Source organism: Melitaea cinxia, chromosome 7, assembly GCF_905220565.1.
Source record: "Melitaea cinxia chromosome 7, ilMelCinx1.1, whole genome shotgun sequence".
Lineage (NCBI taxonomy): Eukaryota > Metazoa > Arthropoda > Insecta > Lepidoptera > Nymphalidae > Melitaea > Melitaea cinxia.
Genome location: NC_059400.1, coordinates 5447591 through 5473930, shown reverse-complemented (window position 1 = coordinate 5473930; position 26340 = coordinate 5447591). Strand labels below are relative to the sequence as shown.

The following is a 26340-nucleotide window of genomic DNA, read 5'->3' as shown; positions in this document are numbered from 1 at the left end:
TTGTTTTAGTTGCTGTACACCACGTTTTTATTTATTTTTACTTATTTTCTTATTTTTGTGACGACCGCTTGGGTGTAAAGGTGCGTGTGGCTTGTCGGCAGCGCCTAAACACCGTCGGCCGCAGGTTCGATTCCCGCTCCGAGTGGATATTTGTGTTTATACTAATATTTATTTCCAGTTTGGTAATCTTTGTGGTCTCACCGTACCTCGGAGAGCACGTTAAGCTGTCGGTCCCGGTTGTTATCAAGTACACCCGATAACGATCTATGTACTCATAGTAGGAAATATATCCACCAACCCGCATATGAGTAACGTGGACAATTAAGCTCTTATCCTTCTCTTACGTGGAGAAAGAGCCCTATGCCCAGCAGTGGGATATTATAGGCTAAAGCGTAAGCGTAGAATATTTTTTGTTATATTGATAAATGATAACAATCAGTTTATTGCCCACTAAAACTTTTAATAAACAAACTACAATATACATATATATAAGCAAAAAAATTATTTCAATTGTGATAAACATGAGAACACTGTTACCGGTATTAACAGTAACTAAAGTTTTTTACTTCCATTTTTGCTTCGAGTATAAACGCACATAATAATTTCGCTGAATGAAATTTAACGTAGTCGAAGTAAAACTGTTAGGGCGCTGTAAGAAGTCTTCACCATCTAAAATAGAAAATAAAGTTACTTTTTTATAATTAAAAAAATTAAATAAAAAATAATAAATATATAATAAATAAATAAATAAATATTTATGTGATATAAATGTTTTTGCAATAGACGACCGCTTGTGTATGATATAAGATAATTTTTTATTTGATAAACGCGAGTGAAACCGCAGGATACAGCCATTTGTATATAATATATGACAAACCGCGTTCAAACAAACACAATTAATTGGTCTATTGTGTTTTGTGTCTTTTTACAAATTTAATTATTTCGGCCATTCTCCGATTAGCAAATTTTTCGTGTCCGGGCTTGTTTAAACCGTAATATCATCATATTCAATCATGCACTTTTTTATATATTTTAGATAGCATCCGTACCTAGCTGTAAAAAAAATATTGGCTTCTGTTTTAAGTAATTAAGACTAAATTAATTTAACTTATGTTCAAAAAACCTCTGTTCTCTAATTACCGTGACGTGTCCGCACACCAACTTAATCTTAAAACTTGCTTGTAATTTTTATAGCGTATAGATTTATTTTGATACATTCAACGTTTTAAACGATATTAAGCAGCGTGTATCGCATAACAAAATATCAACTCAATAGAACCAGTCTACTAATAATTATTATGAAGTAATCGTATGTCCAATGGAAACTTCTAATTACCGTAACATCTGCTGTTCTCGAGTGCACATCCCTAAATAAAAGTATTTGGCACATCACTACCGTACGCATCGCGTCTCCTCAGTGTGTGCCGAGGTCCATCAGCAGTTGTATGACTCTCATGTTAGTGTACCACCAATGAAGCACGTGAGTATATAATTACCGTAGCCTTGGTTAAAAACTTTTCTAATTACCGTTGTTCTTATTTTAATACTAGATTTTTAAGATAGACCCAAGTTGATCATGTAAATGGAGACAGTACTTTGGCCTCCGTACGTTGTAATAAGCTAGAATTTGTATACTGCGTCGGTTTTAAACATTTTTGTGAAAATGTATCGTTTTCTAATTACCGTATACCAATTACCATATGTTTATAATTACCGTTGTATGAAAAAGTAATACTTGTTTACCGCGGTTTTCGTAGATTATTATTATCATTGTCCGTAAATATGTCTATATTATATGCTGACCATTCATCAAATTATTTAATTTATAGGATAGGAAAACCCAAAAAGACCAAAGAGGAAGTTAAAGAAAATAGAAGGCTTGCCGCGCGACAACGCCGAGAACGAATTAAAAATGCCCCTTTTTGTATTAGCAATCAAAGAAAAAATAAAGGAGAAAGAAGGGTACAATAAAAAAAATAAAAAAATACTGCCTATCTGCGAAATGTCACCAAAAGCCGGAAGAAAACTCAAAAAAGAAGTAGAGAAAATTTCAGAACTTACTATGAAAGACAAAAGGAAAAGGGAAAATTGAAAACAATCGAGGAAGAAGGGACCTTAGATATAGAGGTGCTTGATAACAATATAACAGATCCTCTTGAAACTCTGTCACACCACATCTCAATGATTTATCATATTCGCTGCGCTAAAAAGTATACTAAAAGAGTACAAAATTGTCCCGAAAATCCCAAATCAAAAAAATAAGATAATCAGCAAGACGAAATTTTTCTGCAGTCGAGTTCTTTTGAAAAAGAATTAGTTCCCTTGAAAAAGACACCAAATTTTAAACCTTCTTTAATCACATCAACGCCGCGTCCATCTAGTGCTCTGTCATCATCTTCTACTGAAAGTATGTTATTTTATTATTAATCAATAATGAGCATTTGACCGAAAATAAACGAACGAGCGTCTTCCTTGTGTTCAACACCAACTTCACCATCTTCAAAGATAACTGTCGAGAAACCGATACGTAAAAAAATCTCACTCTTATTGTTATTTAGAAGGCATGTATAGAAAACAAATAAAGAAATGTCATATTTGAGACAAAACAATAGAGCTAAGAAGAGCAAAAGAAAAGTACAGGAAGCAAGCATTAAGACTGAAATATAAAACACGCTACATCCAAAACCAAAACAAAGTCATGATAAAGAAATAAAACCAAAGTATTTACATAATAATAATATAGGGACTACTGTAGAGATAACCAAACAAGACGCCCAAATTTTTGTAGAGCAAGATGAGATCAGTCACATTTGTCCTGGCAAGAGAGAATATATTTCAAGAAAAACGTGGCGTGAACTCATGTGTCTTGTCTTGTCTTGCCCATAGTCACCACGCTGGGCAGGCGGGTTGGAGACCGCAGGGCTGGCTTTGTTGCACCTAAGACGCTGCTGCCCGTCTTCGGCCTGTGTATTTCAAAAGCAGTAGTTGGATGATTATCCCACCATCGGTCGGCACTTTCAAGTTCCAGGGTGGTAGTGGAACTGTGTAATCCCTTAGTCGCCTCTTACGACACTCACGGGAAGAGAGGGAGTGGCTATATTCTTATTGCCGTAACCACACAGCATATTTTCTAATTACCGTTACATTAAATATAAAAATTTTCTAATTACCGTATTCATAAATTTTTTAAGTCTCATTATCTAGAAAACCACAATTAACTGTTACATGCCAAATTAATTATTGAATTCGTATTTTTGATTTGTTTCATATTTTAATGTGTTTAAGTCAAATCAGTGAAAAATAAAAAACGTCACGGTAATTAGGCAAAGAACGCCGAATTGGAGAATGACCGATTTGTATCATTTTACAAAATTAGAAATATTAAGTGATTATTATTTTTTAAAGTAAAGCTACCATCGATTCAGAACGTAGATTCTACAGAAAAGAATCCACAAGAAACTCCTCAGTAAATCTTTTAATATAAGATATAAACTGTGTAGTTGTTAGTACAAAATCTATAATATAAGATAAATAATAATTAATCTAGTTTTCTTACATTGGCATATGCTTCCAAGGAGAGGTCATACATGCCTCCAGCAGACAAACCAGCAGGGTTGTTGGCCCTCGCCAATATTAATAAGATGGTGTTCCTTACTCCTGGTATCTTTACTATTCCATTTTCCCATCCCGAAAAATATACTGCCTCGCCGATTTTCTCGCTCTGGGTTATAGATCATCAAAAATTAGGAATACGATAGCGAAAGATGTGGAAGAGGGTAAGAAGGTGATAGTGGTGAAAAGACGCCGTTGATAATAAGATACTGATGACTTGCATAATTTCAGAAAAAAAAGATTTTTCTAGATGATAATTCAAGTTAAGGAAATAAAAAAATGTACTTACAAACTAAATTGAATAATTTTTTTACTTCTTATATATTATTATTCCATAATCAGAAGTTTCAATTCAGTTAACGACAGTCAGACGAAAATCGTTCTGTGTGTACACACTTTGAGTGCTTTCGTAGCCAAGGGCGATTTAAAATCAAATCTAAATTTAAATCAGGTTTAGATTTATTATGGTAAATTTGGTTGTGTTTCATCTTGTCTGTGTCAGAAAAATGACAAAAAAAATTGTATATTCTTTTTAACTCAAAATGTGACACCAAATAAACAAAAAACAGCTAAATAGTCAACCAAACACATTAATATACCCACACGTAGTTCCAGAACTTAATAAGTGTATGAAATAGATTCCTATTAATTGATTAATCCCTGCAAGGGTTTCTCTTACCATTATTATACGGAACCCTTTAAATTACGATTACACGCGAAAAATATTACATTGATATAAATTGTATAGATAAATAGTGTCGCAATCTGTGTTTGCAGTTATAGACACGATATACATAGGAGTATAATCTTTGGAACATAAGGTTTATATATTTTTTATTTTTAGAGTGATATTAAATTAACGCGTGATTCAATTTCATACATGCGTCTTTATAAAAAAGAGAAATGTTATAATTGCGTTTACTTGCAAACAAAAAAAAAACGACATCAATTACATCGACAAGTAATACAACGTAAGTAGACGAAAAAAATTAACAAACGCACTAGTCGCTACTACAATTTTCGAAGGTTCCCTTCGACCCTTGGGATAGCTCATTTCCAACAAAAAAAGAATTATCGAAATCGGTTCGAAAACGACGAAGTTATCCGCAAACATACATAAAAATATATAATATACGGTCCAATTGAGAAACCTCCTCCTTTTTTGAAGTCGGTTAAAAACGCAGGCAATTGGACAACCTCCTCCGTTTTCGTAGTCGGTTAAAAAGCAACATTACATTGTCAACGCATCACTTATAATTATATTATTAATAGATACGATCCTTTTTTTGTAAGGGAGATATTTTAAAGATTATTTTATTAATAATTCAAGGTCTTCAGTATGTTAGTTCAGTAATTACAAAAATTAGAACCGTAGCTGGTATATCTACATTATCTTATATGTTTAATGAAATCCATTGGAATTGCAAACGAAGTTGCGGACAGATTTATTGTTCGGCCATTTGCAACACAAAATGAAATATCTATAAAGAAACAAGATATTTACAGAAAAAGTTATCGGGTTTTCTACGGTCACAGCTTTACCCATTGGATTAATAGCCGCGAGGTTATTATTCATCTGCCATCCTATGAGTCTTTGAATTTTATAGTATAACTTTCTTTAAGTAACGCGATTTTAACATACTGCAAGCAAAGCAGTTTTCTGTAGCAATCAGTCTGTTGATGTACTACTTGATGGTTCATGATTTTTTCTCCTGTGAAGGATTTGACATATTGTCTTACTAAGTTTTGAGAGTCTTTTAGAATTTTAAGTCAGTATTTTAGAAAATCCATCGATCCAAAACTTACAGGTTTTACAAGAAACTCAACAGTACTAGCCTAGGTCTACCGACGGCGACTGCTAGAGGTGGCAAAAGCTAGCGCGATACCATCCCGCCCCACCTAGGCAGACGACTGCTCACACGTGGTGGTTTTTTTTAGTCAGTAGGAGTGTGACATAACTCTCTGGCGCCCCCGTGTCGGAAGGTATCCATGATGGATTTTCCCCACGTAAAAAAAGGCCTACCTGCTTATAACAGCCGTCTGGTTTAGGTTTATAGGTCTCTATTATAATATTACATATATAGGTCTCTATATTATAAGCGTTAACCAAAGAAATGATTACAAAAAATATAACCTAAAATCAAACCTGTATCTTTATCTCTTCACACCACCTGCAAATAATGTAGAGAACGAACATGTTGTATGCGAGGTAAAAGAGACTCATAAGCCCTTTTGTCATGTTCACGTCCACTGACTGTAAATGACAAAACAATAGTCTAAATAGAAGTATAAATAATAAATGAGTCGTAATAATAATAAATAATTCTAATATACAAAATTCTCTTTTCACAAATTTTGTTACCATACTCCTCCGAAACGGCGTGACTGATTTTTATGAAATTTTGTGTGCATATTGGGTAGGTCTGAAAATCGGCCAACATCTATTTTTCATTCCTATGTTATAAGGGTCCCCCCCTTAAGGGGGTTAATAACCTATATGGCAAAACAACGTTTGCGGCATCAGCTAGTAATATATAATAGGTTGCATCATTCCAGCCTATTGCAGTCCACTGCTGGACGTAGGCCTCCACAAGTTCGCGCCAAAAATGCGCGAACTCATGTGCGTTGCCCTTAGTCACCACGCTGGGCCGGCGGGTTGGTGACCGCAGAGCTGGCTTTGTCGCACCTAAGACGCTGCTGCCCGTCTTCGGCCTGTGTGTTTCAAAGCCAGCGGCTAGATGGTTATCCCGCCATTGGTCGGCTTCTTAAGTTCCAAGGTGGTAGTGGAACCTCGTTATCCCTTAGTCGCCTCTTACGAAACCCACGGGAAGAGAGGGGGTGGCTATATTCTTTGGTGCCGTAGCCACACAGCACTATGTAATAGGTTTAGACACGTTAATATAGTTTCTTATTAACTAAATAGAAATTAATGACATACAAAACCTAGTAACACAATAGCTTAACAAAATGATTACTATTTAACTTACCGTAGTAAGTTGATAGCTTATAGAACAAATCAACGTGGTACTTGTTGCCAGGTGAATTAACATGGGTGTGCTAATTAAGTCCCGTAGTTTAAGTGTATTACTACAAATAAAAGTTAATATAATACGTTTGGTGATATCACCAATATTACCAAATAGTTTTGTACATCCTAAATTCTTAATCAAAGGCTATCTGTTCCAAATCGGTTTGCAATTACCAAACTTTTAACTGTACTTTAATACTCCAATGTGCCTAGAGAGAAGTTCTGAGATAGTATATCAGCAAAAAGGCAGCGTTGTGAGTTTTTTTCATTTTCAGATTGTTATATCTAATACTTCCCTGGTTGTTTTGACATAACTGTTCTTATATAAAATGATTTTTTAAATAAATTCTGTAATTAATTTTTAACAATTCTTCTTTTTTTATTTAAAATCATGATAGTTTCACATTTACTACGTGATATTATCAAAGGATTGCTTACCTTAAAATGAGCTTATGCTGTTCCAACATCCCTCCTAACCTTTTTTTGTATATTTGTCTAAAATTTTCGTTTAAGTATAAAGTATTTATGTCATGATCTAAAAATAATGTTAATATATAATTAAATTCAATGTATAATAAACACATTTCATATTTATGTTATTACAATTGTTTCAACAATTAGATCACGTTGTAACGAATCGAAAAACTTATTCTCTCTTATTTGAAATTATCTTCGTTCTGATTTTGAAACCAGGTACGGACTTTTTTTTCAAATTGCGATATCATAGTTATTATTAGATAATTCATAGTTTTTTATAAGTTTAATAAACATCGCTACCCTATTTATCGGTCATCTATTTAATTAATTATCGCACCTACCTTTAAAATCCGAAGAACAATCCGTCAATATGTTTTTGAAAGAGTCTTTGAGGACAGCAAACTGACAGAGAATATGCATTAAATGCGCTTGCACTATAAGATCATTGGTCATAACAAAATAGCTCATGTATGAGAAAACGATCAAGGTACAAATGTAAGTGATCGGGTACAAACTTGGCGTCTTATAGTTGAAAGGCAATCTAATGGAAACCATTAAGTTGTACTCCATATCGTCCATTAGAGGATAAATATGCCTGAAATATCACAGCAATTAACTTTGGTTATGAATACAATTTTTTTTTACAATGCGTCGAACGCTTTTTAAAAGCAAAATACACAAATACATTATCAAACAAATTGTTTAGATGCTTCAAGTAATCTTCTCACACTTTGTGGCATTTTAGGTGCTACAGCCGAGAGAAGGTATCGGTCACGTCTAGAATCTTTCATCACCCCGAACTGTTTTCGACTCTCTCTCGCTCTCTAGCTAATCATTTCTATATTTTTGGACTTTTTACAAGATATTCAACAACCCAAGCTTTGGCTATGCTATTATATTTGAAGGAGCTAAGCTATACAATAATTTACAAAAAAACATGAAAGAGGCAAACAATATTAATCAGTTTAAGAGACTATTAAAAATACATATATGTGAAAAATAACACAAAACAACAAAAAATAACACAAAATAATAAAAATAGTAATAATAAGAACAGTATAGTAACGTGAAATGGTTTTTGACTAATAATGAAATAAATAAAAAACAAACAAATGTATGCAATTTCTACTAACTTACACCACTTCCAATTCTAATCAATATATGCTTTTCTATAAAACTAGTTGTCAACAACAATACAAAGTATTCACAGATACCAACCCTGTTTAAAAAAAATATTATTTTCTGTATGTTTTGCGATTGTTGCTTTGTTTCGCCGCACATTGCTATATGATTTTAGTTGTAAATTATATTTAATGTTCTCATATAAGTGAATATTGTATTCTTTTTGAGAATAAAGTTTCTTTAACCTCATAAACATGGCTAATCCTCGGTAAAATCATTGTTAGACTTTTAATGGCACAAATTAAGCAAACGCGCAAACGAGCCGAATAAGGTAACAAATAACTTTAAGATACTGCTCTCGGTCCTCTTATTCTCTTACTGGGTGCCACTAATTTAATAAAACGATTATAAATTTTTGTACCTGTTACACAATCTTCAAAATAATATGATAACGTACCTTTAAAATAATATAATTACGTAATCTTTTACTAAGTGCGTCACAAATTTATGTGGAGACGTAATTGAATATGACATTGAAAGCTTTATTTTTATTTAAATTTTCAATTTAATGAACATTAATTATGATGTATTATCAAATATTCTACTTTACAACTTTAATTTATAATATTTTTATGTTATTTTGTATTACCACGCAATAACAGTGGACGTTCCTATGGCCAGTAATAGTTTCAGCCATGTTTCATTCCTCTTTCGCCAGATGTCTACTATCTTCTTACGTTCTTTAGTTGATAAATCAAAATTTTTTGATTCCATGGATGAGGCAAGTTCATTAAATACTTTTTTGTTTGTTATCTGAAATGAAGTACTAAATGTGGTCTATACGTTACATGTAATTATGAATTTACACAATTTTCGTTTAGGAAAAAACATTAACTATGAATTAGCATCATCAAGGAAGAAGTTAGGTTATTAATTGTATATTGACATTTTTTTTTTGCATACGTATACGGGAATTCGTAACTATTCAAATTACAAAAAAGTAAGGGGATAAGTTATGCAAATGTTAAATAGTAATAAAAGGATATACGTTAATACTCCATTATATTGTTTTTTGTCGAATTCTTTTATCAACTTTAAATTAACTTCAATCAATAAGTAAAATTTGTAAATAAATCTAATTTATATAATTTTTTAATACTAATTTATATTTAATTCAAAATATATTTATTATAACTTTATTATCATATATTTCGTTTTTCTTTCTCATCATCAATAGAACTTAAATGTGGAAAATTCCGTGTGTGTTGTGCGCTACGCAATGGTAGGTTGAGGGTTCTATTCCATTTTTGGATTGTATTTGTACAATTTTTTGCTTTGAATGTGTGTTCACCGTGCCTCGTAGAGTACAATAAGCTGTTAGTCCCGATTGTTATCAGATATAGATCGTTACTCATAGTAGGGAGTATATTCAACCCACAGTGGAGCAGCGTAGTGCAGTAAGCTCTAATCCTTCTCCTACATGGGGGGAGAGGCCTATGTCCAACAGTGGGATATTACAGGCTGAATTGTGAATGGTGATCGTAGAAAATTATGTTTCTTAATAAGAACTTAAGTAGCGATATTTTAAATATCACATTATGCAGTATGCATTTATGATAGTAACAGATTTATTGTTGAAAACCGTTTACCAATACTTTGTACTTGCATAAAGCACAAATTTGTATAAAAATAACGTTTATTCCATCTGTAATTCCTTCGATGGTCCAAGTCATGGTGCAGAAGTTCCAAACTTCGCCGACCGCCAGCAGCATTAACAATGTTTTGACTACGACGCTGTATAACCAGTATTTAACAGATTTATCAGAAACTGAGATACCTGTAATATTGATATGTGTATTTTAAATATTTATTTTATTTTAATTATTTTTTCCTTAAATGATTTACCAAAGAAATATATAACACGATACATAAATTCGAAAAAGTAAATTTCGAATTTTCCACTCGCTAATTTCAAAGCATCGGTATTCGTTAATCGATTAAATATCAAATTTAAAAACATTTTCAGTCAATTGGTTAAAAGGAGTTTTAGAAAATCGAGTCAAATTATTTCATTGAATGAACATGTGTCTTCGAAAATCGAGTTTAAATAGTCCATTGTTCGTTTCCATTTCTAACAAATCGGATGATTATTATATCAAGAACAATACCTATATATATATATATATATATATATTTGGTAACAAGGTAACAGTGGAATCTCATTATTGCTTCTAATATAAAGTTGATAAATTTATTTGTACTTTGAATTGATTTCTTTTAATATTATTACGGTTCTTTGATGTCGATTATCTTCATAAGGATACCATCAAAATATCATATTTTTATTACGGGTGCCGTGTAGGCGTCTTAACACCGGGGATTTGAGTTCAATTCCCGCTCATGATGGATATTTGAATTTCTATAAATGTATGTTTTCAGTTTGGTTTTCTGTCCTTGTAGGTCTCCCTACCGTGCCGCGTAGAGCACATAAAGCTGTCGATCGTGGTAGTTATCATAGATATCTGATAGCGACCGTTACTTATAATATAGGGTCTAGTCACAGTAGGGAATGTACCAACAATGATACAAGGAGGTGGATTAAGCTCCAACCCTTCTCCTATATAGAGAAAGAGACTAGTGTTAAAAAATTATGTTAAAATTTGATTACCATACACGCACTGTCGTTTGTTCTTGAGGTAAGGTGACTTAATGAAATATTTTGGGTTAAAGACTTCTAAAATTGTATATAATATATGTATACAATTATATATATATTTAATATTCGGGATAGGTATCTAGCTAACAATACTGGTGAAGAAAGCAGGGTGAGTTCGATGGGCCAGTTGAATGCAAATTTCTAAGTTACAATTATGACGTAACTATTCTTTTCAATGAAATCAATCATTACGACGTCACTGATTATCGATTGATGTACCGTGATCTGTGATAATGATGTGTCAGTGTGAAAATGTCCTTGGGAATTTCCCAGTGTTTCTCGATTGAGCAAGCACGTGACCTGTCAGTTTTGTGCCTTCTCACGCCTTTTTTTGCCTTCTCACGCCTGATATTTATATTTATGATAGAAACTGCATTGCTTAAAAGAATTTTTTAGTTTACTTCAGATATTCGTAGATGATATCTATTAAAAAAAACCTTTACGTCTCAAGACGCATGACAGAGTTGATATCTTACACTAATCTGAGAGAGAAAGAAGTGTCTGTCCAAAATACGGCTAGCGCTGTGGGTTAGAGTGAGAGAGGAGGAGCCTGCCTACCGCTGCCGTATGCGTAAGGGAAAGGGAAGCCAGACAGACTGGCGCCGTAACGCGTTACGTAACGAAGCGTTTTAGAAGTTATCACTTCAAAATCGTGTTTATGACGATTCTTATACGAACTCACTTCAGCCTATCGCAAGACACTACTGGACACAGGCATCCCCAAGTACTCGCCAAGCATCCCGTTTTCCGCAGAAATTAAATATGACACGAATTTGGTTTCAGATATTTTTCATCTCTCATTTGATAGGAAAGAAAGTGTACGTTAAGTGCAAACAATACAGAAAACAACGTGACAAGTTTTGTTCCAACTTTAATTTTTACATTTTCAGCTCCAAAGTATTTGAAAATATTTTGTTAAAATTGTAATATACGTGAAGAAATGAATCTAAGAAAGGAAAATCTTAAAATAAAATTTTATCTTTTAGGAAAAGGAAACAATGAAACGTTAACCTATAGATATTTCCTAAAAAAACCTATTTAAGAATTCATTGTTAGATAAAAATTCTTACTAAATAAATGAAAGCTTGACAATGCAAATACAGCTGTGAATTATCGGATAAAGAAGATATAAAATTGTTATTATATATGATAAACAGTATGATTAGCCACTTTTTCACAAAAATGGTACATATCATTGATAAAATGAACATCATACATGATTAGATATGACTTGAAGTTTGAATTGTTCCGAAAAATCGGTGCTATTTACACACGAACAAATTCTCAAACAAAGGTAAATTTGTCTCCTTTCATATTAAATCCTTTCTTACACATCTTGCAAAAAAAGACTATGTGAATAGTATGTACATCCACTACTAATGGAAGTCGTGTCTTTCATTTTCATTAACAAGACATAATATTCCGTTTTCTCAAACATTTCTGATGGTACGCAAGATTGATTCATTGATTGATTCAGACTGTAACATTCCTTTGCTGGGCGCAGTCCTCTTTTTCCGATAGATGGATGTATGAGAAAGGTATGTAAGAGAAAGGATTAATCATTTTATATAATTTTGTAATGGTTTGAATTTTTAGGTCGCCGCAGATAATCCAATAAAACAAAATATCTAGTAAAGTTCCATTGGTTTTTCAAATCACTACTAAGACTACAATTTATATTCATTTACCATTTTTTGTATTCTAATTCAGATAAACGAAATGTAAATGACATATGAAGGGTAAATTAATATTTCTTATCAAAGGTCTTTAAGTTTTATAAGACTCACTTGGTCGCTCCCACATGCACTAGATGTTCTCATCATCTGAGACTTTTTTACTTGATTAAGGTATACTTAGGAGTTCATTGCGTTTGGATTTAGGAGTTTATTGCCATCCTTTCTAAAATATTTTGATATGAAAATTACAGCGACAGGTTACTGCTTTTTCCCAAAATTGAAATTTCATAAAGCTAATTCATAAAGTTTACATATTTATATTATAATTTTATTGACCTAAGGTGTTTATATTTAAAAAGATAGAAAGTATATACATAATTATTTCAAAAAGGTTCAGGCTCATAATCTTCTATCGAACTTGTAATATATATATCAGAATCATCTTTTACTAGTTCTTTAATATGAATAATTTAAAAATAAATCAGCGCTTTTTTATTGTGTGACGTTTTTTTTAAATATCCGTGATTTCTGCAAATCCAACCTTACGCCGAGTTGCACGAAACAAAATTAAAATTTAAGTAGAGATTAAACTAATTTAATCACAAGAATTTCATACAATTCTTGCGATTAACTTAGTTTAATCACTACTTAAATTTTAATTTCTTTTCGTGCAACTCGGCGTTAATGTATTAATCTAATATATATTACGAAAAATTTAATGATATCGTTATTATAGGCTTTAAGGCACATCATCTATATACTAATTAATACGTGAAGAAAAACTTTTAAGTGTAAAACTTTTTAACGAAAATTGCGCGGAGGGAATAGTATGAAATTTCGCACACTTATAGTTTATATAGAGAAGTAGTGCAGAATGCTAATTATATTTTTTAAAAATTTGCATAAAAAGTATCAATAATAAAAATACACACACTACCATGTGTTTGACATACACACGCATATATACTCTTTTCTTAATTATTATAGAAGTACAGTTTTTGACAACAGAATCTTAATAATGTTCAAACTTATAATAAAAAATTTATTATGGTTGAATTTCGAACACTGTGTGACCACTACTAGTTTTAATAAATATATTTAATATTGTAATAAATATATTTGATAACAATGGAAACTGCTAGTGAAATCACTGAAACCGTAATTAAATTCGAATTGCATAAATCATTCATACAAGTTAAACTGATCTGGACACTGTCACAGTAATTATTTATTGATGAAAGACTAGCGATTTGTAAAATATTTATCCATGAGAAATGTTGCAGACCTCTTACTGTACAGGCAGCAAGAGGTTAAATCATTATTCGGTTGGGATATAGATCCGAATCGTATAATGATTTAAAAGTATATTTTATTTATTTATTTATTTATTTACACTTTTGCACACCAACACAAAAGTAAAATGAGTTTAATGAGGTAAAAAAAAAAAAAATTTGCATTAGTTGCAACAGGCGGCCTTATCGCTAAAGCAGCGATTTCTTCCAGGCAACCTTTGGGCAGAGGACTAGAATTGATTGTTATTGGGGATATGGGCGCAAAATAAGTGCTATCAGTCATAAATATAAGTATATATTATATATATTCATACATACATATTTTGTTAATAAGTCAATATTTGAGAAATGAGTTGTTGATTTATATACAATTTACCTACTTTTTCGCTGCCTATATTTCAACCTATTGAATGTCTCAAATGATTTCGTTGTTAGTATTCCTAAATAAAATATAAATGAGATCGCATTCTCCTCCGCTATGAATAAAAAATTAAATAAAAACTATTTTAAGGTTTGTGATATAAATTTATTTCTATACCTTTTAGATGCAAAACTTACTTATATAAACAAATAAGAATAATACATTTTTTTATTATACCTACTATGCAAAACAAATCATCGAAAGTATATATATATATATTTTTTTATAACGTCTCTTATAATAGTGTCAAGGTCTTATTACGGCCAAAGCTAAACTTCGTATTTCTCATCTGGTATTTTCCAGCGGATAAAATACTACCAAACAGTCACAATTGATTTTGTTCTTTCCATTTATATAAAGTTTAAATTTATGCTCGTAGTTTTTTCTTCAATATATTAAATATTTCTTTTAAAATCCATCTCTAGCTTTGTAGTAAAAGCAGAAATTTTGCATGTTTCAAATAACGTTCTGAGACGTGTTCATCAACCACCAGTGGATCATAATATAACTATCTGCCTCTACGACATGTATATACCTTTTTTTATTTAACTAGGTCGGCAGACAAGTATGGCGACTCTACCCCTGACCTTCTCAAGGAGTTCTAGCTACTTTACTGACTACAGGAATAGAACACTACTTGAGAACATTATTATCTAGTCGTGATCTTCTTTAAGGTCGAGGTACTTCCCCAGTCGGACTGCTCCAGATTTTGAGCAGGATATTTTCTGCTGTGCTATACCTTAATACTCTAACCCTTCTTCCAATTATTCCAACTATTTGATATTTATAGGGTCGATTATAATATACAGTTAAGGAATGCAGTTTACCAGCTACTAAGAAGTGTTATTTGATGTTAATTTTCTTTATGTTAATTAACTTAATACTTATAAAAAATTTAATTAATTATAACTATTAAAATCTCTGCAGAACTGTGACAGCCGAATACGAATTCTTCACCAACTGTAAAAAAATGAGTGAAACTTCAAAAACAGTCTATAATAATTTTATGATAGATATTGGAAGAATATTCATGAACTAAAAGTCATGAAATTGAATATTTTTATTAAAGAAATACTATTATGTACTTCATAATGTATAGCTTATAAAACATATAATTGATTTCAGTGAAAGCTTCTAAACAAAATGTTCATAATAAATTAACTTGCTTTGTTGTTATAATCAAAAATGAAATTATCAAGATTTATTTGCTGATTGTGAGATAACTCTACAGTTATTTTACCACATTGATGATTCTAGAGGTCTAGAGTGATACTTGATTAAACATAAAGAGCTCAATATTGAAATCTATGTAATATTAATTGAATTTTATACACATACCAAATAGTTTTTCACAAATATATATATATATATATATATATATATATATATATATATATATATATATATATATATATATATATATATACAATACAATACAATACAATACAAATACTCTTTATTGTACACTATCAGAGAAAAATTTTACACCGTAAAAGAAAATATATATATATATATATATATACATGTTAAAATTATATTTGGAAAAATAAACATTTCGTTAACGTCCAAGAAATATTGGATAGAGCAGCCTGTAACCGGTTTTAAGCGGTTACTCGCAATATTATATTTGTGATGATGTAATATAATCTGTCACATTAATGCTACTTCATAGGAGGTATCTAATTTATTACAATTTGTAGAGGTGTTATATACTTATGTTTATTTTTTATATATATTATTTTTTAAATCTTTATGCTTGTAAGTAAATATGAACTATGTTTCAAACCTATCTATTTATTTTATTTTATTTCGTAAAAACCTACCTCAATGCTTTTTTTTTTTGTACGTCTTATGGAACATTATCAATGATGAAGATAGAGATATCTCTATTATATTAGAATAATTTAAAGCCAATGGATTACCCGATTCAGTAACAATTAGCACCGAATAAGTACAACCAATTCTTGAAGAGTGGTAATTATTTCCTTAGATAAATTAGTTCAATACTTTTTGAGAATCCTTGGTATAAATAATATATTTACTTATTTATTTAATCTCTTTATCTTCAACAGTATAGTAAAAAAAGAAACGGTAAGAATAAAGTCGGACTTAATGCATATTGGCATACTTTCTCAATAAAAAAAAAATGAATGAATTGAAGGTAACTAGTCGTAATATATGCGTAACGATATTACAGTTGTATATGAAGCGAGCGATAAATCAAACAGGCCTCCAGCTGTAAGTACGAGGGGCCTGCGTGCTCGAGTCGCCACTAGCAGCAGGCGCGCGCCGACACCTGGCGTCGCTGTCAGACCTCGCTCCCAACCCGAGCAGTATACTGAATTACCGATATTTTCACTCTGTAACAATACACATAATATTTTCGAAAATAATAATAAGGGCAGTACCGATAAAAAGTCTCCTTCCATGAAAAGTATATAAGGACTTATATTTGATTGATAACATTTATTTACCGTATTGTAATAATACATTCTAAAAATTTTGTAAAATTGTTGACAAGAACTGCATATAATTCTTAATTTTCACACGACATTTTGCCACGTATGTAGTTTGATTCTGTACAAAGTCGATGCAATTCTTTAATAAATATTGTGGACATACTGATGTTAGTCTAAGGAATAATATGTATGTAGTTTGTATCTGTATAAAGGCTTACTTACTTACCTGCAATTTTATTTCATCGCACCACTTACAAAAAATGAACAATTCGAATAAATTATACATCAAGTAGAGGAGACTCATGAAAAACTTCACATTGTTCGGTCCAGCGGCCTGCGAAATGACGACTACGATGTAATCGCTTTATAGACAGTCGAAGAATAAAATTAAAGTTCTGTTAAAACCAATTGAAATGCAATTCGCTTTTCCAATTCAAATTTAAATTGTAATTTGTAAAATGTTACGCATTTTATTTCCAACGTTTAATCAATCAAGGGTGGCGTGCTCTGCCGGGTTGAAGTTTGATACCAATATATAATTTTTCGGAAGATTAAGATTTTGAAAGATATTCTAAATATTTTCACTATAATAACTACATTGATATTATAGGTAGGGGAAAAAGTTTTTTATTTAATTTTTTATTTATTTTATTTTATTCTTTATTGTACACCACACAGAGTAATTTAATACAGAATTGTATAAAAAAAAGTATAATGCACAATGAGGCGGCCTTATCGCTCGATAGCGATTTCTTCCAGGCAACCGTAGGGTTAAGATTAGAGAAAAAAAAAGAAATAAGTAGGTGGTGTATAATAAACGTACATCAAACAAAATAAGATACAAATGATACAAATAAATTACATACAATAAACTATTCAATATTCCTATAGGTATAAATATACACGTACATAATAATAAAATATAAGTACACGGTAAATAATAAACACATATATACATACATACAAACATTATAACATTAAGTCCTATTAAGAGACAGTTAATGGTATTTTACAAGTTTCTTAAATGAAGCAATGAAGCTTTGAGATTTGCGAATGTGTAAGGGTATAAAGTATTCCACAAAATAAAAGCCTGAACAGAAAATGAACCTCGATAATATTTGGTCTTATGTACAGGCATTCTGAGCGTAAGATTTCCAGACGAACGAAAGTACCTTATTGTGATCTCCAACGAATTCAAATTTGTTTTCCAAGTATAAAGGACTAGTTGGTTTTTTCGTATTTTCTTGTAAAAAGCTGCAATAAAATCTTTTTGATTGTATTGTTTGAAACTGGCTGGTTTTGATACCATGAAAAGGTATCATTTTGAAAATGAAATGAATAATTAATAATTGTGCGAGAAAAATTAACTAGGATCTGATGATAGAATTCCAAAGAAATCGAGGAAAACCCTCGAAAATCGTAGTGACGACTAGTGCGTTTGTTAATTTTTTTCGTCTACTTACGTTGTATTACTTGTCGACGTAATTGAAGTCGGTTTTTTTCGTTTGCGAGCAAACACAAAATATATGTTCCAAAATTTCTATAGCAATTGAATTATATCACTAGCTACAAGATGGTGCGAAGCTATTGAACAAAATGATACATATATATCTATATATTAAAACGTGCAACAAAAACTTTGTAGCCCTTTTTACGAACATTACGCGGACGGAGAAGTATGAAATTTCGTACACTGATAGTTTATATATTGAAGAAGTGAAAAGTGCATTAAATCAATTAAAAAAAAATATTTCACACACTTCCACGTGTTTGACACACACGCTTATTATATTTTTTGTTGATTGTCAATATATTTTCATTATTCTTTAGATTTCATTAATTAAAATTTTTAATTATGGTCGATTTTTGATCTCTGGGCGACCACTAGTTATAATTAATGTAAATAAATTTTGTAAAATCATACCGTGAATTTCTATATAAATATGAAATTTTTTTTACCCCGATTTAATATGATTATTATTATTAGGTCAGGTTATTTATTGTTTTTATAATAAATCCGTGAGTAAAAAATTTTATCAATGTGTTAACAATTAATATAATTATACAACTCACCCTAGTGGCTTGGTAACTAACACAGCATATAAGCATTGTGCTCGCCGCCAGCTGCCCCAACATCGGCACACTTAAGGATTGTTTCAGCTCCGCCGTGTTGCTAAACACAATTATAAACTTCAGTAAAAACACTGAGAGCTTTGTTGATATACTTAGATCGTACTGGAATTTTTCGCCTTTGAGCTACGAAAACTAAAGTTTTCTAACTTAGAGGTATTTTTTAATTTTCCGTGTATATCACCCGATATTCAACTTCAGAAGCAGTAAATAAACAAGCATAATTTTTGTTTATTCTAGTTTCATCATTAGTGATTAGTTAAAATAAATAAAAAAAAGAAAAAGGTAGGATACACATATTTAAAGACATACCTAAGAATTACTTTTTGATAAAATTCATTATTATATAATTAGGGTGACAAACTAGTGCGGTTCGCGTAACGAAAAGCAGTAGTAACATTAAGCGTCTATGGTAATAGACTGTGGACGCCTGCAACTCCTCCTGGGCATCGCAAATTTCTCGTGTTTCTGACCTCTCAACACAGTGCATACCTAGGGGCTTGGCTATCTTACTCACCACAGAACCACAACACTTTCGTGAACGGTATTACTGGGTTGAGATCTGCTGTAGGGTTGGAGTACGTTCCTAGTCAGGCTGCTCCAAATTTTAAATATTATCTGGTTTTAATATTTTCTGGTATGAGATATTTTCCACATTTAAATTCATATACTGTTTCTTTCCTTAAGGAGACCCAGTGGTCATGTCAGTCAAAGCTACTAAGCTTTGACTGACATGACTTTTAACAATTGTTTTTATAGCTAAATAACAACCAAAACTTTTGAAACTTTGAAAGTACTATTTTATTACTATTAAAGTATACAAAAATCATTATTACAAAAAAAAAAAAACAAATATTTTAACTATTTTAAAGATACCGTTGAAGTTAATCTCCTTAAAAAACCCTGGGCGGCGCACGATGACTTAGCTCTTCTATGGGTCTGAAATAAAAAAAAAGCAGATTTTTAGTCATTATAAATAAATCTATCGCAGGACGTAAAATAAAACAAAAAAAAAATGTTTTTTGTGATATGGCGTTTCGTTGAGATTTGTGGTCCAAAAATTTCTTTTATTTTAAATAACGTTTTTTTAAAAAAATAAAAATTTTCAACGTAAACTTTTTATTTTTCGTCCTGCGATAGCTGTTAGTGCAATAAATAACATATTAAAATTTGAAACGAATCGCACAAGTATTTTTTTTTTTTTTTTTGCTGTGCGCCAGACAGAAAAAAGGTGTCTTGAGATAAACGCGTTTATAATTTTAGTCAAGGAAATTCTCAAGAAAATTAGATTTGAACGTATACTTGCCATTAATCAGCTATTCCATCCATATACCATATAGTATAAACCCTCAGTCCTTTCAAACTCTTCAATTTCTTCAGTTTTTTCAGCTCTCGAAACTAAAATATTTCCCTTTAAGGTAAGAAAACCGAAGGGGGTGTGTTCCGCCAAAGAATAGAATTACTCACTGGGCCTCACTTTCGAAACATAAAAAAAAAACTACTTTTCAATATTTTTAGTCCCTTTAACATATTAGTACATAATATTACACACCTTAAATGCCTATTATATTCTTAAAACCAAATTGGTTTATATCAAATCTAACTTGCATTTGAATGATCGGCATCTGGATGTTTGTGTGGAACAGCTTGTCTGTCGACAAAGGCCTCCTCTAAAGATTTCCACGTATTCCTGTCTCTTTCTAAACGAGTCCATACCGGACCAGCAATTTCTTGAAGTCATTTTCCCATCTTTTCGTTTATCTCCCTATTCTTTTTCCTTCCCCTATTTTTTCTCCCCTCTATTTCTTTGACTATCTCTTGGATACCATTCTGTTACTAACTTAGTCCATTTATCTTTACTTTCCTTAACATATGTCCCGTCCAACGTTATTTAAGCTGTCTGTAGACTATGTTTGCATTTTTAATTATGTTTTCTTTTTAATTTCTTGTATATTCACTCTTTCTTTCCTATTTATACCTAAAATACTCCTTTTCTTGTAGTTCTGTTAACGCCTATGTCTGGAACCCGTATAATAAGCATGGCATAATACATATTTCGTATACTTTCTTTTTGTCTTCCATTGGCATATCTTTATCTCTCATTATTTATCTCACGGACCAAAACCGTATCCAAGTATTAATTATTTTTCGTTCTATTTCTGTATTTATGCAAACATTTTTATATATAAATTAGCCAAAATTTATATATTCATTTACATTTATATTTGTTCGTTATTTACTGTTATTTTTTCTGTTCTGTTACTGTTTGTTGCGCGTTCGTCATAATTTTAGTTTTAGTTGAGTTTATTGTCAAGTCAGCATTAGTAATTTAATCGGCTGCTGCAACATTAGACCCAGAGTTCACTGAGAACAAAATCAAATTATCTGCGAAGCGTAGATGGTTGAGATTTTCACCATTTATATTGAGACTCTTCTTGAACCAGCTTAGGTTCCTAAAAATCAATAGTGATTGTGTTTTTTACTTTTCACCATGTCCAACATGTTCGTAAATGTTATTTAATCACAAAAAGTTTGAAGACTTCACTACAACGATGTTTACGCTTAAAAACCGAAAGCGGAAACCAAATTAATATGTTACTGGCATAAAAATAAAAGCCAAATTCACTCGAAACAAGCTCAGGTGATCTTACACAATTTTCTTGCCGGATAGGCAGTATCTTGTAAATTTTAAAGGCATATTTTTTATACAATAACAATGGATACTGTTTCAATGAATATCGATAAACAATAAATAATTACTCTAAAATAAATTTGTGTTGCTCCACCAGCTCGTTGAGTCTCATTAAGTATTTTTCTTTAAAATTACTTGTCATAATTATATGTTTTTCATCATTCTCTGTAAAATAAATGATCGAATTAAAAATATAACAATATTGAAATTATAAGAACAATATTTATCTTCATGCTTATACGCTACGCTTCAGCCTGTAATATCCCACGGCTGGGCCTATTTCCCCATGTAGGAGAAGGATTAGATATTAATACACCAAGCTATTCCAGTGCGGGCTGGCGGATATATCCCCTACTACGAGTAACGATCGCTATCAGGTGTCCATGATAACAACCGGGAACGACGGCTTAGCGTGCTCTCTGAAGCACGATGGAGTGACATTCAAAGACAGCACAAACACCCAGATCACAGCAAACTTCTGTATGGCCAATACAAATGTTTGTTATGTGCGGGGATCAAACCTGCAACAGTGCCAGTGCTGTGATCGCTGCGCGGTGCGCCAACACTTCGAACATTTGTCTTAACTAACATTTAATTTTGTTAGTAAAGAATCTTTTTTAAAATTCTCTTGTACAGCCAATATTGATAACAGTGTTGTAAAACATTGACTATAACGTAACAAAAAATAAACGGCCGATACCGAGTATCAACAACTAATGTTAACTGTAAAACAAAAATGAAAAAAATTAAGTTCGACTTACTATTTTTTTCTCCTAGACAATCGTCAATAATGCTTTCAAAGCAATCTCCTAAGACAGTATATTGACATAGTAGATGCATCAAATGTGCTTGCATCATTAGATCATTAACCATAACGAAGAGGGAAGTGTAATTAAAAACGATTAGTACAACAACATAGACGATCGGAAAACGAATAGGTGTTTGGTATTTAAAAGGAAAACGGGCTGATACCATTAAATTATAATCTATGTCATCCACCAATGGATAAATATGCCTGTTAAAAAAAATGACTTTAGTAACTATAGTAAGATAAAAATTCTATTTATTAAAAGTAATACAAAAACACGAAACGCTTTTTCCCTAAAACTTTAAACTTACTTTAAAATCGAAATTAATATCAGTTAAAATAAATAATAAATTATACTTTTTTTTATTTTTATCTAACTAGGTTGGCAAATAAACATACGACCAACGTGATGGTGAGTGGTTAACGTAGCCTACAAAACCAAAAGCAAACGCGTTTCCGACACTACTCTGAAGAATAATAAGCTGATCAACCTTACTCACCAGAGGAACATAACACTGCTTGAGGGCAGTATTACTTAGCTGTGATCTTTTGTAAAGTCGAGGTACTTCCCCAGTCGGGCTACTCTATCCTAGAGCAGGATATTTCCTGATGTGCCCTACCTCAATGTGTGCCCTAGTACACATTGACGTACGTAAGATAAATAGAGAGAACATTTAGAATGAAACTGTGTAGATTTTTATTGATATTTGTTATTTTATTTAAATCATTTACGAACTTAATACCAACCAAGCAGTTAAAGTACAAGCACCCAAACACAGCAATAACTTTAAAAATCTCTCGTTTCTTTGAGACCAAAATCTTACTAATTCTTTTCGTCTAGGTGTCGAAGTATCAAAGTAAGGTGACTCCATTGCCGAGGCTAGTTTTCTGTAAATTACTTTATTTTCTTTCTGTAGAAGATTTTAATTTTTCATTATAATTTTTCATTAAATTCACTTCAGCCTATTGTAGTCCACTGCTGGACGTAGGCCTCCACAAGTTCACGCCAAAAATAGCGTGAATTCATGTGTTTTGCCCATAGTCACCACGCTGGTGGTGACCGCAGGGCTAGCTTTGTCGCACTGAAGACGCTGCTGCCCGTCTTCTCCTGTATATTTCAGTTGGATGGTTATCCCGCCATCGGTCGGCTTTATAAGTTCCAAAGTGGAAGTGGAACTGTGTTATGCCTTAGTTGCCTCTTACAACACCCGCGGGAAGAGAGGGGGTAGCTATATTCTTTAATGCCGTAGCCACACAGCATGAATTAATTAAATTAGGTAACTTTAATTAAAAAAATCTACTTCTAACATCATTTATCATTCATATACAATGTTTCAAATGAGTTCAATGTTAAAAATACTAACCATGTTTTTATACCTATAAAGAGCGATGAAATGTATAAGAGTAGCATTGACGTTTTCGACGACGCTGTCTAAGCTGGTGGAGGCACTGAAGAGTTGCCAAGCTTCACAGAATATCAGAAATCCGACTGATAGTGTTAGTATTCCACTATACATACGGTATATTATACTGTTATCTAAATAAGCCCATCCTGGTACAACAAAATTACTCAATGTCTAAAATACAGTTCAAGTTAATTTCATGATTAAAGTAAATATATATTTAATATCAGTAAAATATATATTTGACAGTATTGAGTGAAATATAAGGAAAGTAATTTGTACATATACAAATATCGGTCTGAAGTCGAACTGTTCGATTCGAACACGCGATCGCCGGTTTTTAGGTGACTACATGTAGGTTTTAGGTAAATACAAGCCAGAACGACTATCTTATTATAATTAAAAAGCATACCTGAAAAATAAGTAACACGATAGACTGATTCGAAAAATAGAATCTCATATTTCCCGCTCGACTGTTCTAGGGCCTTGCATTGTGTTGACTTTGTCCACAGACGATGAAAAAGACCCATCCTTCCAGCAAATATAGAGAGAGGTTGTTTAAAGTAAGCTTTGCAAATAAACCGCTACTATTTATCCCTTGAAAACTAACCGATCGTATTTTTCTTTGTTTCCATTGTAGTCGACGTTTTAATGTTCTATTTTGTTTATTACCTATTAATATGTATACGGGTTTGTTGACAATCTATACATATAATAAAATGGTAGGAAAGTCAAAAATGAACATTGAATATTTTTTTAAAAGAATACTTGGGGTATGATTTACAATCGATACCAAAGCCAAAAATATAGTTTTTAGAATTTTTGTCCGTTTGTCTATTTGTCTGTATGTATGTCCGGGATAAACTCAAAAAGTACTGCATGGATTTACTTCAAATTTGCCACGAATATTATTAAGAAGTCGGGTCAACATATAGGCTACAAATTATCACGCTATCACCTACGGGGAACGAGCAATGAACCTTTATTTCTTCAACGCATTCTGTAACAACGCGAAATCTAACGACGCATATTTGAATGTTGTTATTATGTTAATAACCATGCTATAAGCTAGCTTCATACTATAAATAAAGACATTCTGTCGTATATTTAGTATCAGCATTGCACCTGTGCGACGCCGGGGCGGGTCGCTAGTTAATAATAAGTAAATAAATAGACGCTTCACACTTAACAGTCCCCAGTAAGATTTTCTCCTGCGTCGGGGGTTCGAATACACATACAATACACAAGTAGACGCAGACCACGATAAACATCTATATTTGTAATACAAATGTCTGTCGTGAGCGGGGATCGAACCCGCGACCGCCAGCCCAACAGCCAGTGGTGTAACCGCTGCGCCAACACATCGCCAACAATATATAACTAAGCCACTAAGCTATATATATTATTACTTGTATAAATAATAGTGAATTGAATATATACCTACAGATGGGATGCAAGCAAGAGGGAGTATCTATATAAACTATCTATACTACATACAATTTCTGAGCTATAGGTATAGGAAAAAACAACAGTGAAATAGAAGCAGTTTTTTGATTACGAGATATGTTCACAAATGAACTTAAACAAGATACTTCTTGAGTTTTGATTTATGACCGAGAGTTTTCCTGAGTATTTGTTTATACTGTAGAACTTTAGCGACATCTATATCGCGACATATAAACTAGAAAAAACTGACGTATCCTACATCGTGTTATCAAAGTTATCAAAGTGATTAAGTATATATACAAGAACCCGACAACAACCGTCGGGGCAGTAGCCCGCCAGACAACACCCATCTGGTCGGAGGATCCTCCCTTTTTAATGGCGAACGAGGAACTGAACACCCTATACACCTCCTCCAAAGAACTAAATTATATTTACTTATATGGCTTAATTTGACGCATGCATCTATAAACTAGATATTCACACAATTATGGCTTATGAATACTGTTTAAACTTTCTACTAGTTATCTGTTTATCTGACTTTAAAAAGGTTTTTCTAATCGGAAAGACTTTCCTGTGATTCTTCATCTGTGATTGTTCATCCTGTGATTTGCGCGCTCAAATAAACAACCTCATCGACGATATGATGACGATAATCACTTTTGTTTTTGATTTAATATTTCAATCCTGTAGTTCGCTTTAGATTTTTTCCAGGCTATCGACAATGGAAACGGTACCACAAAAATACACAGTATTGGTCGTTCCATGCATGTAATTATAAGGTGGTTGATTAAATACAAATCTGTTTGATGTGTCCATATTGTACCTCATATCGGCGATTCTGCATCGATGAATAAACGGAATGATTGATCACATGATGGATTAAAAGCAATTAGCTTACTAGAATTGAAATAGAAAATTGAAATTGTTTTTTTTTATGGGAGAACATTATGGTAAATGAGGGAAAAATTATCTTTAACTGACTTAAAAAAGAGGATGTTCTCATCATTCATAATCATCATTTCAGCCTATCACAGTCCACTGCTGGACATAGGCCTCCA

The 26340-nt window shown here is 32.1% G+C and overlaps 1 protein-coding gene across 1 annotated transcript; it reads right to left on the bottom strand.

Annotated features, from left to right (window-relative positions):
• Positions 1 to 439: 439 nt before the first annotated feature.
• LOC123655256 lies at positions 440 to 24366 on the bottom strand. The gene is made up of 9 exons (XM_045591076.1): positions 24249 to 24366; positions 23798 to 23985; positions 23181 to 23344; positions 22387 to 22640; positions 21694 to 21790; positions 18877 to 18976; positions 17030 to 17137; positions 16540 to 16704; positions 440 to 669 (listed from the first exon to the last, which is right to left on the bottom strand). Exons 1-9 carry the CDS (start codon positions 24364 to 24366, stop codon positions 619 to 621), a joined length of 1245 nt encoding a protein of 414 aa, XP_045447032.1. The 3' UTR covers positions 440 to 618.
• Positions 24367 to 26340: the final 1974 nt, after the last annotated feature.

Bases quoted from the DNA above. Each gene is read 5' to 3' on its own strand.
- LOC123655256 (XM_045591076.1), bottom strand. From the start codon at position 24,366: ATGGGTCTTTTTCATCGTCTGTGGACAAAGTCAACACAATGCAAGGCC. The intron at 23,345-23,797 runs GTTAGTATTTTT...AATCTTCTACAG, and splicing joins TTTATAGGTATAAAAACATG to AAAGAAAATAAAGTAATTTA. The intron at 17,138-18,876 runs GTGAGTTGTATA...GTCATTTCGCAG, and splicing joins TTAGTTACCAAGCCACTAGG to GCCGCTGGACCGAACAATGT.